Here is a 13,436-nt window from a genome sequence, read left to right on the forward strand (position 1 = left end):
GTGTTCCCCCCCCCCCCCAGTGATGCTGAACATCTACCCTCACCCTTCACCCAGAGATTTTTACTTTGGTGCCATACTCCAAACTCAGTCAGATTCTGAATGGAGTTTTTGTTTCTTTTTTATTGGTTATTTAATAGACTATAAAATTATTGGGTTATAGTTCCATACTGCACCCACTACCAAAGTTGTGGGCATCTCCTTCCTCACCAATAGCTACCATAGTAATCAGGACATCTTAGAGTCTAGGGGAAAAGGGAAAGAAAAAATAAATCAAGAAATCTTGTACTCTTTAATCTTAAGAGCAAAGGATCATAGTACCATGACTTCCATAGTACAAAGCTGGTTTATGAACTTAGTGAAATAATTGAATTCTTCAACAGACCTCAAATATAATATGGTTTGTCTATCCAGTCATCTAATTGAATAATTATACTTAGAATTTTAGTGCAAGAGGCTACATGGGAATTCTGACATAAAAATCTCTCATATGGCTGTTTGCAGTTTTAAAACCATGTGAGCCCACAGTATTATCACTGGTGTAATTGACTCCCTGGCTGTAGGGACAACATTTGAGGCATTTTAGATAATATTCAATACTTCAGAAATGACAATAATGCTAAATTTAGGAGAATGGGCTAACCTTAACTAAACCATTGATCTTCCCTTTATTATCACCTGAATGTGATGTGAGAACCATGAAAGTTGAGGCACAAGGCAGGAACTCACCCTCCAACTGAACATTAGAATCTTCTGGGAAATTAAAAAAAATGTAAATACCTAAATTCCACTTGAATTCAATCTATTGTCAACACTTTCACCAGGTTGTTCTAATAGTTATTCATGTTTGAGCAATTCTTATATAAAGTATGGCTTGAATTTTAAGTTACTTATAGTCTAGTTAGGAATAGAGAACTTCTACTTATTTCTATCACTGCTGTTTTACCTTTCTATACAGATTCCCTGGTTTAAAGTGAGAGGTATAGGAAATATGATTGTGCTGAAGGGAGGAACAATCATGAGACTGGGGTGATTATGAAGGAGACAGGATCTGTACTATGTCTAAGTACAGGGGAGATATAAATAAAATTAGATGTAGGAACAAGAGTATTCAAGTACAAGACTAATATAAACCCAAACTTAAGGCATGGAAGTGTAAAGTATATGTCATGTGTGAATTTGAGTTGGAAAGTTGTTGTTTTAACCGGGCTGGCTCCACGGGCGGGTAACAGAGACCACCAGAGACACACGGCTGAGCTGAGAACGCAATTTAATCTTTATTTACAAGCGGGCAAACATGTGCTCTCCTGTCTTTCTCCTCTGGTGGCAGAGAGAGACCCTTAAACTAATCAGCACACAGATCTGTCCTGCATCCTTCTCCTCTGGCTGCTGTGGCCGGAACTCTCGAACTCTGTAGGGGTTCCGGGGGGTGGGGAGAAGAGGACCTGCGAAACTATCAGGGGCCATACCACAATCTCCCAGAGGCGGGGAGGGTGAGACCAAAACCAATGTGAAACATACAACAATTCCCCCTTTTCTTTTTAACTAAATGACCATAGTATCAGGGGTGTCGGGTAAACAGAAACCTATATTGTACAGGCATTTTTTTTTTTTAAAGAAACTGGCACAAACATGGAGGAACATGTAAGCGAGCAACAAGAACCAGTGTGCTGCCAAGGGAAGGCCTGAGGGGGACCTTTTTTTGCCTCTGGGGGGCGTTATTTGCCTCGATGGGCATTTTCTAGCATGGGGGGAGGGTGAGGCCTAGAGTCTCAAGGCAGCTGGCTGCAGTCAGTCTTTGAGAAACCCAGCAGCATAAAGGGAAGCTGCTAGTTTTGTGCAAAGTGTCCAAGAGGTGTACCAGTGAGTCCGATAGAAGTGCGAGTCCAAAGCAGATGTCCACCGAAGAATTGCCAGGGGGTGAATTGTTGTACGTCTGTCTCAGTGGGGAATGTCAGCCATCGGAATTCCACTTTTCTCTAGAGAACTTGACAGCTGCAATTTACTTACTATGAAACAAAACTTGTAGCAGGTTAGAAGTTTATCACAATTGATAACTCTATTACAATTGGAAGTCTTTTTTAGTATGATTTTAATATTGTTTAAAGTTTAAACAATAAAATGTGGAAAGGTAAACAGAGAACCATGGGAAAAAAAAGCCTCATGTATGAGAATCATTAGCATAACCATAGTGCAATCTAACATTTCTAATTGAGAAGGAATTTGAAAGTTTTACATATCGGTAAGTCTATTTAACCTTTTGTTACACCCATCTGAGATGGAGACACACCCTAGGAGTGCGCAGGTTTTTTTTTTTTTGTTGTTGTTTTTAGACTAACAGTTAAAATACATTGATTTTTAACAAATTTTTACCTCAGACTTTAAATGTAAGTTAATTTTATCTTTATGAGAATTACGTTGAAAACCTTTTCATTTAACTCTGTCTGGTAAGAATATAGCCTTAAAGTTACATTTTTAACCTTAAAGTTAATGTTTACCAAACTTTAAACACACAAGTAAACATGGTCTGTAATACACAAGGAGAGAAACCTTTGTTATGAAGACATGCCATTTTAAACACGAATTTAGATCTGTACTGTCTTAGCCGTTCGGGGAGTGCGTTGTCTAGCAGTGGCCTCTTGAGCAACTTGAGCTCTAGGAATTTTAGGTAGCGATGTCTGCACGAATCTCTTGGTATTCTAGCTTGTCTGTCTTCAGACCTGAGCTGGGGATCTCGGCCAGGGGGCCCAGTTTCAGCAGGGAGCCCATGGTCTCCGGGTGGTCCAGAATCTGTCCAGACTTCATAGCCGGAGGGCGGGTGGGCAGGCCATGCAGAAGGCGCTGGCTGAGGTGCCCCGTGGTGGCGGCCATGATGGGCTGCAGCCTTGCCCGCCATGCCTGCTGCCTTGCTCTCAGCAGCCGAACAGCATTGGGGAAGCCCACGCCCAATGCCCAGCAACACGCGGCGGAAAGCCAGCTCATGCGGGCTGGCTTTGGGCTCATGCAGGCTGGCGTTGGGTGGAAACCACAGAGTGGTCCATAGATAAATGTTCCAGAAACAGCGAAACAGTCTCGTATAGAAAGGGCAGAGGCCTTTGGAGATCTCTTCACAAGCAGAAGAGAAGGCCATAGTGCATAGGTAGCCAAATTGTCACTTATCTGGGGGATGTGCAGGTCAGGTCCACGTGGGCGCCATTTGTCCTCAAAGTTCGGGGCTCCAGCAGGCCGGGCTAGCTTCGAGGTGGTAAACAGACTCGAGGACACACGGGTGGGCAGAGAAGCTTTATTCATGAGCGGGCCAACATGTGCTCTCCTGTCTTTCTCCTCCAGCGGCAGAGAGGGACTCTCAAAACTAATCACCACACAGATCTGTCCTGCATCCTTCTCTAGCCACTGCAGCCAGAACTCTCGAACTCTGTAGGGGTTCGGGGGTGGGGAGAAGAGGGCCTGCGAAACTAGCTGGGGCCATACCACAATCTCCCAGAGGCGGGGGTGGGGGGGTAAGACCAAAACCAATGTGAAGCATATAACAGAAAGTAGTATGAAGTTAGGTGGGCCAAATTAGGTCTTGGGCACAACGATCTGGGTTTAAGTTCTGCACATGCCAGTAAGTAGCTACTTTGATAAGTTAGCTTCACTTCGCTGAGCTCCAGTGTTCACATCTGCCAAAAGGAGAGCAATAGTTTTCATCATGTTGTTTGTAACCAGTAAGTTAATGTGTATACAAGTGCTCAGTAAGTTACAGTATTTTACTCCATGCTAACTACTGTTACTTTGGTCTTTTGGAGGGGAAAACATAGAGGAACAGAGAAAGATTATATAAAAAGTGTTTAACCATTCAAGTTTTCAAGAGTACGACAGCTAAAAATAAATATTTATCACCACTGAATTACTTACTGTAACTGTTTAGGGACTTTGACCCTGGCCTTCAAAGATCACCTTAACTGCACACCATGGCTGCTGCAGAGACTGTTCCTGAAAACTCAGAATGTGAGTATCAACATTTATCTAGCAATTTAATGCATAGTTCATGGCACTCCGACTGCTTTAAGGCATATTTTCTAGTGATTAATAAAATCCTTGGAACCCCAAATTTAGTTTCATAAGCCATAAGGACTCATCTCATTTCCTTCAAGCACAGCCAACTGGGACTGACTGGGCAGCACGTCCAGTTGAGTGCACACACGTTACCATGCACAAGGATCAGGGTTCAAGCCCCCACTCCTCACCTACAAGGTGAGGGATGCTTCATGAGTGGTGAAGGAGGTCTATTTTCAGTATTAATGCATGTGTAGAGAGAACTTCTAAAGCAGATCTAGATTAAAGAAACATCTATGGCAGGACATATAAAAAATAAATAAATAAAAAGAAAATCCAGCACTCAGATCATTGAATTAGTTCCAAGAAGAAGAATTACAGAAACGTATTAACTAGAGTCCTTTGGACAGAACCCTTACATAAAGTATTTTATACTCAATTTAATTACATAAAGTATACAAAATAATTTATTTCTCATTTATTTTTTAAAGGCATTAAAGAACCAAGTAACAGACAAATTTCAAGTAGTATACAGTTAGCATCTCCTAAAACCTATATTCAACAATTTTTTTCTACAAATTATTTTGCATTGAGACCTAAGTCCACTTCAGGTCTAACTTACATTCATTCTGTTGAGTTGTCTCTCCTTTCCTTACTTTTTGGTCTTTTCTAACTTACTAACTTACTAGCTTATTCTCTTTGCAACAACAAATTATTTACAGATTTCCTATATACCTCTGTAATATTTTACAATAACCCCCCCCAAATTGTTATGTCAATATTTTTCAGAATAGGTTTTGATTGCTATGGAGATGTAGGAGAATCCAAGCTCACAGTAGTAAGACTTCGAATATTATTTAAATAATCATGAGCATGACCCAAAGGCAAAATGAGACTAAAGAACACCCTTCCTCCCCTTCCTGGGCCTTCCTCCCTTTCAGTCTTTCAATGTTGAAAAAATATTCATACTATCTAAAAAGAGAGTTAAAGTGATTCACATGGTATTCTACTTGCTGTCCTGGAGAGAAACCAGCTGATCTGTATTATTTATTGCCCGGGGTCACAAGAGTCAAAGGGAGAGAGCAGAACAGAACATCTTTGTAACCCCAGCTCTGTGTGCTGCACATAGATGTTGGGGGTTATTGTAAAATATTACAGAGGTATATAGGAAATCTGTAAATAATTTGTTGTTGCAAAGAGAATAAGCTGGTAAGTTAGTAAGTTAGAAAAGACCAAAAAGTAAAGAAAGGGGAGACAACAGAATGAATGTAAGTTAGACCTGAAGTGGACTTAGGTCTCAATGCAAAATAATTTGTAGAAAAAATTGTTGAATATAGGTTTTAGGAGATGCTAACTGTATACTACTTGAAATTTGTCTGTTACTTGGTTCTTTAATGCCTTTAAAAATAAATCAGAAATAAATTGTTTTGTATACTTTATGTAATTAAATTGAGTATAAAATACTTTATGTAAGGGTTCTGTCCAAAGGACTCTAGTCAATATGTTTCTGTAATTCTTCTTCTTGGAACTAATTCAATGATCTGAGTGCTGGCTTTTCTTTTTATTTATTTATTTTTTATATGTCCTGCCATAGATGTTTCTTTAATCTAGATCTGCTTTAGAAGTTCTCTCTACACATGCATTAATACTGAAAATATGTTTTGGTTTTTGCTTGCTTGGTGTGTATTTAAAGCACTTTTAACTGATGATTTTTTCCCTACAAAATCAAACATAGCAGGAGCTCAAATATAATTAAAACAAATAAGGTCTGAGTTGCTATGGCTAAAAGAAGGATGAGTTCCCAGGTCATATGAAACTAATGAAGAATAATTTTAAAACCACTACTTTGGTCTGGATTAGATTCATTGTGTTATTTCTCTTGGTGTATTTCTGTTTCAAATCTATTCCTAATAATGCATTCTTTCTCTAAAGGGGAATTCATACACCAGTGAGTTGGCAGAAGGGAGTGTTGGTGATTCATGCTAGTCTGTATCTCAGCATGTAGTATTTTATGAAATGTCATGACATTCATCTGATTTTTATTCTGGCACTCTAAGTACCTGGAAGGTGGGGATAACTTGTGTCTTATTTATGTTAGTAGATTTAGCATCAGAACACAATCTTGGACTTAGTAGGTGCTTAATGGATACATGCTGGGGTGAGAAAAGCCTTTAGGCTTTTCTAACACCTGTGGAATCAAAAGTGGAGGCAGTCAGGCATCTAACTTGTGTTTGCAAGGATAGTCTTAGCCACGGTGCCCTTGCACCTCTGTTTAGAATATCTTGGGAAATTTTTGTGAAGTTTGTAAATAATGCCACCTACTCGTAAGAGAAAAGTAGAAACCCTATGAAAAAGGCTAGCTAGAAGTATTTTTAAAAAAAGTCCTTTTGGCTGTGGAAAAGTCTGGCTCAGTGATTATTATAATCAAGAGATGGTCAATGATTTTTCCCTGTTCAGAGTTTCTACAGTTATTTCGGTGCCTTCACTGTGAGGGGTTTTCTGATAGTTACACAGAGCCTCTGAAGTATTGAGAAATCTGCACTTGTATGGACTATTGATCATAATGACATTATGCTGGTGATATATGAAGAGTAGTATTTTCAGATAAAAAATGAAAGAAAATATTTTAGGTTATCAACGTTGTTTGGCATTAGAGATATATTTTCCTTTTCTATGGAAATACTGATATTTTCACTCATGTTTTAGATTAGTCAATAAGACTATTTCAAGCTCTTCATGGACTTTATTTTAAAAGTATTTGCTATTGCTTATAGTGATTTATTTTTGCTTTAGGCGAATTTAGTAACTTGAAGAATCCAAAGTATGAAGAGATTTTAGAGGCCAGGTGGTTACACACTTGATTGAAAGCACATGTTAGTTACAATGTACAAGTATCCAGGTTCAAATCCCTGGTCACACCCACAAGGTTGGAAAATCTTCTTGAGCAGTGAAGCAGTGCTACAGGCATTTCTATTTCTATCTCCCCCCCCCCAGTTTTCTGTCTATCCAATAAATAAAAATACATAAAATGTTAAAAGAACATATTTTATTATTTAAAAACCTAGTAGTTAGTTTTGGATAAAAGTAGCAATAATAAGATCAGGCACATTTAAACTAAGACAGTTGAAGTTTATATTTGTGCTGTTGAAGAAATGAGGATTGACTGATTCAATTATATACACTTTTGGAGGAAAGGTTTAGCCCATTGATAGTAGCTCAGTAAAACAAGGTTAACAGTTGCTTACATTTGTTGAAATGTGATGTTCTAGGTACTGTGCAGAGTTCTTTGAAGCAAAGTCCTAGTTAATCCTTCCAACTCATCATCTTCATTTTGCAATTGAGAAAAAGAATACTTAAGACAACATAAATAAGGACAAGAATAAGTTGGAATTTGAGACCAAAAAACATAACTCAGGAACAAGGGCTCTTAAAAATCATTGTATATATTATATATATTTGAAAATAAAACTTAATTGCAGATTTTTAAAATATTTATTTATTCCTTTTTGTTGCCCTTGTTGTTTTATTGTTGTAGTTATTATTGATGTTGTTGTTGGATAGGCCAGAGAGAAATGGTGAGAGGAGGGGAACAGAGAGGGGAAAAGAAAGATAGACACCTGCAGACCTGCATCACCACTTGCGAAGCGACTACCTTGCAGGTGAGGAGCTGGGGGCTCGAACTGGGATCCTTGAGCTGGTCCTTGCTTTGCACCGCGTGCGCTTAACCCGTGGCGCTACCACCCGACTCCCTGTAGATTTTTTTTTTATAAAGGAGCAGTCTATGATGACATTTTTTTTTCACTGAAGTTACAATGTGCACATCATGTATAAAAGCTATGTACTTAAATGTTTATCTTTTGTGAAAGAAACAGAAGCCTCAAATATTAACTGGGTGAATACTTAAGATAAGGATTGCTTAATTTCTTAAAATTTTAGACTCATTGGATAATTCATATCCTTGGAAGCTATAAAACTTCCAGTTTTGCCTTTTCTTTTCTAATTAGTGATTTAAAAATGATTAATAATATTGTAAGGAAAGAGAGGTACCAGCCCCCGGCTCCCCACCTGCCTGGGAGTCACTTCACAGGCAGTGAAGCAGGTCTGCAGGTGTCTGTCTTTCTCTCCCCCTCTGTCTTCCCCTACTCTCTCCATTTCTTTCTGTTATATCCAACAATGACGACATCAACAGCAATAATCACTACAACAACACTAAAAGAAAAAACAAGGACAACAAAAAGAAAAGAGAGGTACAATTCCATATAATTCCCACCACCAGCGTTCTGTATCCCATCCCCTCCATTGGAAATTTCCCTATTCTTTATCCCTCTGGGGTATGGACAAAGATCTCTGTGCAGTGTATAAGGTGGGAGGTCTGGCTTCTGTAATTGGTTTTTTCTGAGCATGAACACTGACAGGCAGATCCATACTCCTAGCCTGTCTCTCTTTTTCTCTAGTGGGGCAGGGATGCAGGGCTCCAGGACACACTGGTGAGGTCTGCCCAGGGAAGTCAGGTTGGTGTCATGGTAGCACCTGCAAACTTGGTGGCTGAAAAGCTGTAAAATAGAAAGCAGAACAAATTTTTTATTATACATTAATCTAAAGGTAAGAACAGGGCACATGAGGTTTGGGGTTTTTATGTTGGAAGAAGCTAGGAAATTATTTTAGGTATGGTCCAAGGGGTTCATGACTTTACTAATTTTTGCCTGAAGCTACAGCTAACATGTAGGTGGGCTAAAAGTATTGTCTGGGAAGATAGTGTCAGAGTTAAGAATAGGACTAGAAAGCTGGATGAAGGCAGAGAATAGCTCCCAAATATGAGGAAAGTATATAAATATTGTTAACCATCAATCTGATCTAGGGCTCTTATCTATTCATATGGATCCTGTGTAACCTCTGCATCTGTATCAGTCTGAACTTGCAGTCCATGTTCATAGCTAGGAACATTCTAGATTGCTCACATTGAAGGACTAGACAGACTTCTTTGAGTGGCAAAAAAGATTGACCCAGCTTCCCTTCAAAGAATGGGGTAGTCTCTACCATTGCCCTTCTACTCAGGGAAAGGCCCTGGAGAGAGGCCTACAAAAGGGCCTATGATAATATTTCTGATGCAAATGACCAGTGGTGGTGGAGAAGGGATCTATTAAAGGTCAGGGCCCATCATCATATCTATCTAGGAATCCATGGATTCCCTCACTAGAGTCACAGATGATTGGGTATAGTTTTGCCTTTTCTGAGGCACTGAGATGAGTTAGCTTGTGCTGCCATCAAAATTTAACTCTGGTTCAAAGGTCATTTTGTAATTATGGGAGAAAGTCAACCGTTGTCTCAGTATCATGATTGACAGTGAGGGTTCAGGATTGCTGACATATAGTCAAAGTAATGACAGGGCTTCAGTGACAGGGCTTCAGTGCAGCCATTCCAGTATATGTGTGAAATTGCTGTCTTGTGGCTCTTTTTCTGCTCTGTTAAAAACAATTACAGCAGGGTTAGTAGTAGCATATACGTTTCCCTGTGTGAAGTCCTAGATTGGATGTTGTTGGCTCCCACTTGCAGGGTAGAAGCTTCATAAGCAGTGGATCAGTGCTGTAGGTGTCTCATCTTCTTAGTCTCTCTCTCCCTTCCATCTCTCTCTGTTTCTAAGACTCTAACAAAGAAAATGGAAAAAACAGAAAAGATTTCTGAGAACGGTAGTGGCATTGTGCTAGTGATAACTCCAGTGGTAAAACAAACCAACAAACAACAACAACAACAAAAATTCAAGAAACAGAAAACAAGACAATCCTAGTTCTTGTTCGGTTCAAGACTCTCCTGGTCTGTATAGATTTCCTATAAAGTGCTTGGAAGATACAGAATGTAGTTTTTGAGTTGCCTGTGGTTACACTGACTCTGCCACAGTTTATAGGTGAGCGGTGACTCTTGGATGTAGGTAAACTCAGACAAACTGGTCAATATCAAGCTCAGCTAGGAAACAGATGCTGTTTGAGGAATTTAAAGTAGTGTCACCAAAAACATATTGTGTGATTCCACTTATTAAGAGTTCTGAGCACAAACAGCATAGAAACAAAACAATCATTCTTCTTCAGTGGGATGGTATGGACTGATTAAGAACAACGTAAATGAAATTTCTTATGTGGTAGTAATGTGCTGTGGATTATACAGGAAAAATGCTGGGTGGGATAGGTCAAGAACAGAAGGATGAATATAGGATGACTCCACATGTAGGTGGAACTTGGGAAAACACTGGATGAAACTTCGACTATGGGTGGTGTATTGCACCAAATTAAAGAACTCTGGGGAGGGAATAGAATAGGGATTTTTGGGGTAAAGAGGGCTTGGAGTCCTTGATGGGGGTGGATAAGAGTTTGTAACAAACATCAGTTACATACAACTGGGAAACCATATACATATATAAACAAAAAATATATAAAATATATTAAAAATTCATTAACCTTCCTTCAGTATAAAAAAAGAAAATAGACTTATTCATGCAGTTTATGTCCAAATAATAATGTTGTATCTTCTGTATGGTAGCTATTAAAGAATTTTTAGGTATGTTAGATAATTTAGGATAATGTACTACTTTATCATTCTGACCACTCCAAACAGGTGTTTTTTCAAAGTCAAATGTTATATTAAAGTTGCATTTCATTAACTTAATTTACATTCACCTAGAGCAGCCACTTACAAAATTCACTTTATAATATTTTGAAATGTAACTTCCCTATATTTTAATTTCATAGTTTATTTTTGGTAAAGAAAGTGTGTTAACTAAATTAAAAAATAAAATGTGTTTTCGTTCTTATTTTAGGTCCTGTATTAGAAATGCCTAAGCAAGATTTTTTTCAAGAAGCAAAAGCTCTCATTGCCCAACATGAGAAAATGAATGAGGTTAATTCAATGCATTTATCTTACTGTCTTTCAGGAAACCAATAGCTACTATTTTTGTATATTAAATTAATTATTCCAAATGACTGTTAGACTCTGAATAGAGGGGAAAATGAAATCCTTATTATTTATAAGAAGTGATTTTAGACTATTTTAAAATAAGATTTTCAACTATAGAGATTTTTAAATTGTACATATGTTTGACTTGTGCATTTAATCCAACTTTAATGTTTTCTTTTGGTGGATTACTATGAATATTTGGATTGGATGTCTCAAATATATATTACTCTTTAACCACTGTTAAAATGGAGAACAATTTTTTGAGATACATAGCTTTGATACATACTTCTTGGTATCTTCATCCACATCACTTTGCTTGAGAGCCTTTTCTTAAATTTATTTTTTATTTAAGAAAGGATAAATTAACAAAACCATAGGATGGGGGGGTACAAGTCCACACAATTCCTACCACCCAATCTCCATATCCCATCCCCTCCCCTGATAGCTTTCCCATTCTCTATCCCTCTGGGAGCATGGACCCAGGGTTGTTGTCGTTGCAGAAGGTGGAAGGTCTGCCTTCTGTAATTGCTTCCCCACTGAACATGGATGTTGACTGGTTGGTCCATACTCCCAGTCTGCCTCTCTCTTTCCCTAGTAGGGTGGGTCTCTGGGCAAGTGGAGCTCCAGGACACATTGGTGGGGTCTTCAGTTCATGGAAGCCTGGCCGGTATCCTGATGACATCTGGAACCTGGTGGCTGAAAAGAGAGTTAACATACAAAGCCAAATAAATTGTTGAGCAATCATGGACGCAAAAGTTGGAATAGTGGAGAGGAAGTGTTGGGGGGGGGTACTCACTGCAAACTCGTGTACTTCTGCTTTCAGGTATATATTTAGTTTATGGATACGTGTGAACATATGCTCTCTCTCACAGAAACTGGTGTATATCTAGGTTTTGGGACATTGTTAGGAAGTGAACCATGTAGGATGGAATTAGAGAATACTATGAAAGGAAAGGTCTCACCCAAGTAATGAAGCTGAAGGGTTGTCATTCCACACCTGAAGTTTCTGGACACAGTCTGAGCTGAAGCATGTTGAGGTGGCAATTGTGTTGATTAGGTTGCGATCGGCTGATGCAATATTATTTGATATGTATTGGGAGAGGCATGTGGGAAAGTGGGCCCTATCCTAAGATTCCAGGACTGGGAGAAATATAGGTTCTATAGTGGAGATGTGAGGTTCCTGCTGTCTTAAGGTTCAAAAAGACAATCGATAGTTATTGTTCTCATCACATTATTTGGTAATTGGGTTAACTTTGAAAAGTCCTTTTGTTAGGGTTTGCTATATAGTACCCAGTATCTTGTAAATAGCTGTGCCACTGGTTGCCTCTGGTCTACTTGGTCTAGGCTTTTGAGAGAGTCTGCATATCAAATACATAGCCTATATATTAAAAGACTCAGTCTGTGTTTTAAAAACTTTGAGACATACAATTAATTTCCCCCCTCTCATATTAAGTAGTGATTTATATGACTACACTTTCCTAGGAGTGTACATAAACACCATTCCCACCACCAAAAGACTGTGTCCCTTCCCACCCCCACCCCCACCCCCACCCCCCAGTGGCCCAGGAAGCCGCATGTCTACCCCTCGCCACAGGGTTTTTACTTTGTTGCCCTACTTTCAATTTAGTCAGATCCTGCTTTTAGTTTCCCTTTCAGATCTTCTTTCTCAACTTCTGTTGTTGAGTGGGATCATCCCATTCTCATCTTTATCTTTCTGACTTAGCTCACTTAACATAATTCCTTTTATCTCGGTCCAAGATGGGTCAGAGAAGGTGGGTTCATTGTTCTTGATAGCTGTATAGTATTCCATTGTGTATATATACACCACAGCTTTCTCAGCCACTCATCTGTTGTTGGGCACCTGGGTTGTTTCCAGGTTTCAGCTATTATGAATTGTGCTGCTATGAACATAGGAGTACACACATCTTTTTGGTTGGGTGTTATGGAGTCCTTGGGGTATAACCCAGGAGAGGAATTACTGGATCATACGGAAAGTCCATGTCTAGCCTTGTGAGAGTTCTCCAGACTGCTCTCCACAGAGGCTGGACCAATTTACATTCCCACCAACAATGCAAAAGGGTTCCTCTGTCCCCACAACCTCTCCAGCATTTGTTGCTGCTGTCCTTTTTGATGTATGCCATTCTTACAGGAGTGAGGTAGTATCTCAATGTAGTCTTAATTTGCATTTCTCTGACAATCAGTGACCTGGAGCAGTTTTTCATATGTTTGTTTCTGCTTTAGTCTTTCTTGCCGTTGGGTTTATTTCATCAAAGATGTCCTTGAGGTGTAGGTGGGAAAGTGTTTTACCAATGTTTTCTTCTAAGTATTTGATTGTTTCTGGTCTATCATCCAGATCTTTGATCCATTTGGAGTTGATTTTTGTTTCTGGTGAGATAAAGTGGTTCAATATCATTCTTCTGCATGTTTCAACCCAGTTTTCCCAGCACCATCTATTG

General features: G+C 39.1%; 1 protein-coding gene across 2 annotated transcripts in view; it reads left to right on the forward strand.

Annotated features, from left to right (window-relative positions):
* The window catches only part of IQCM (IQ motif containing M), a 322,044-nt gene that overhangs the window by 20,424 nt on the left and 288,184 nt on the right, over positions 1-13,436 (forward strand). For both annotated transcript variants that reach the window (XM_060178975.1, XM_060178973.1), the window contains exons 2-3: positions 3,908-3,987; positions 10,844-10,923. In XM_060178975.1, coding sequence (XP_060034958.1) covers positions 3,951-3,987; positions 10,844-10,923 — 117 coding nt within the window. In that variant the 5' untranslated portion in view covers positions 3,908-3,950. The remainder of the gene's footprint in view (positions 1-3,907; positions 3,988-10,843; positions 10,924-13,436) is intronic.

This window comes from Erinaceus europaeus, chromosome 19 (genome assembly GCF_950295315.1).
Source record: "Erinaceus europaeus chromosome 19, mEriEur2.1, whole genome shotgun sequence".
NCBI classification, from domain to species: domain Eukaryota; kingdom Metazoa; phylum Chordata; class Mammalia; order Eulipotyphla; family Erinaceidae; genus Erinaceus; species Erinaceus europaeus.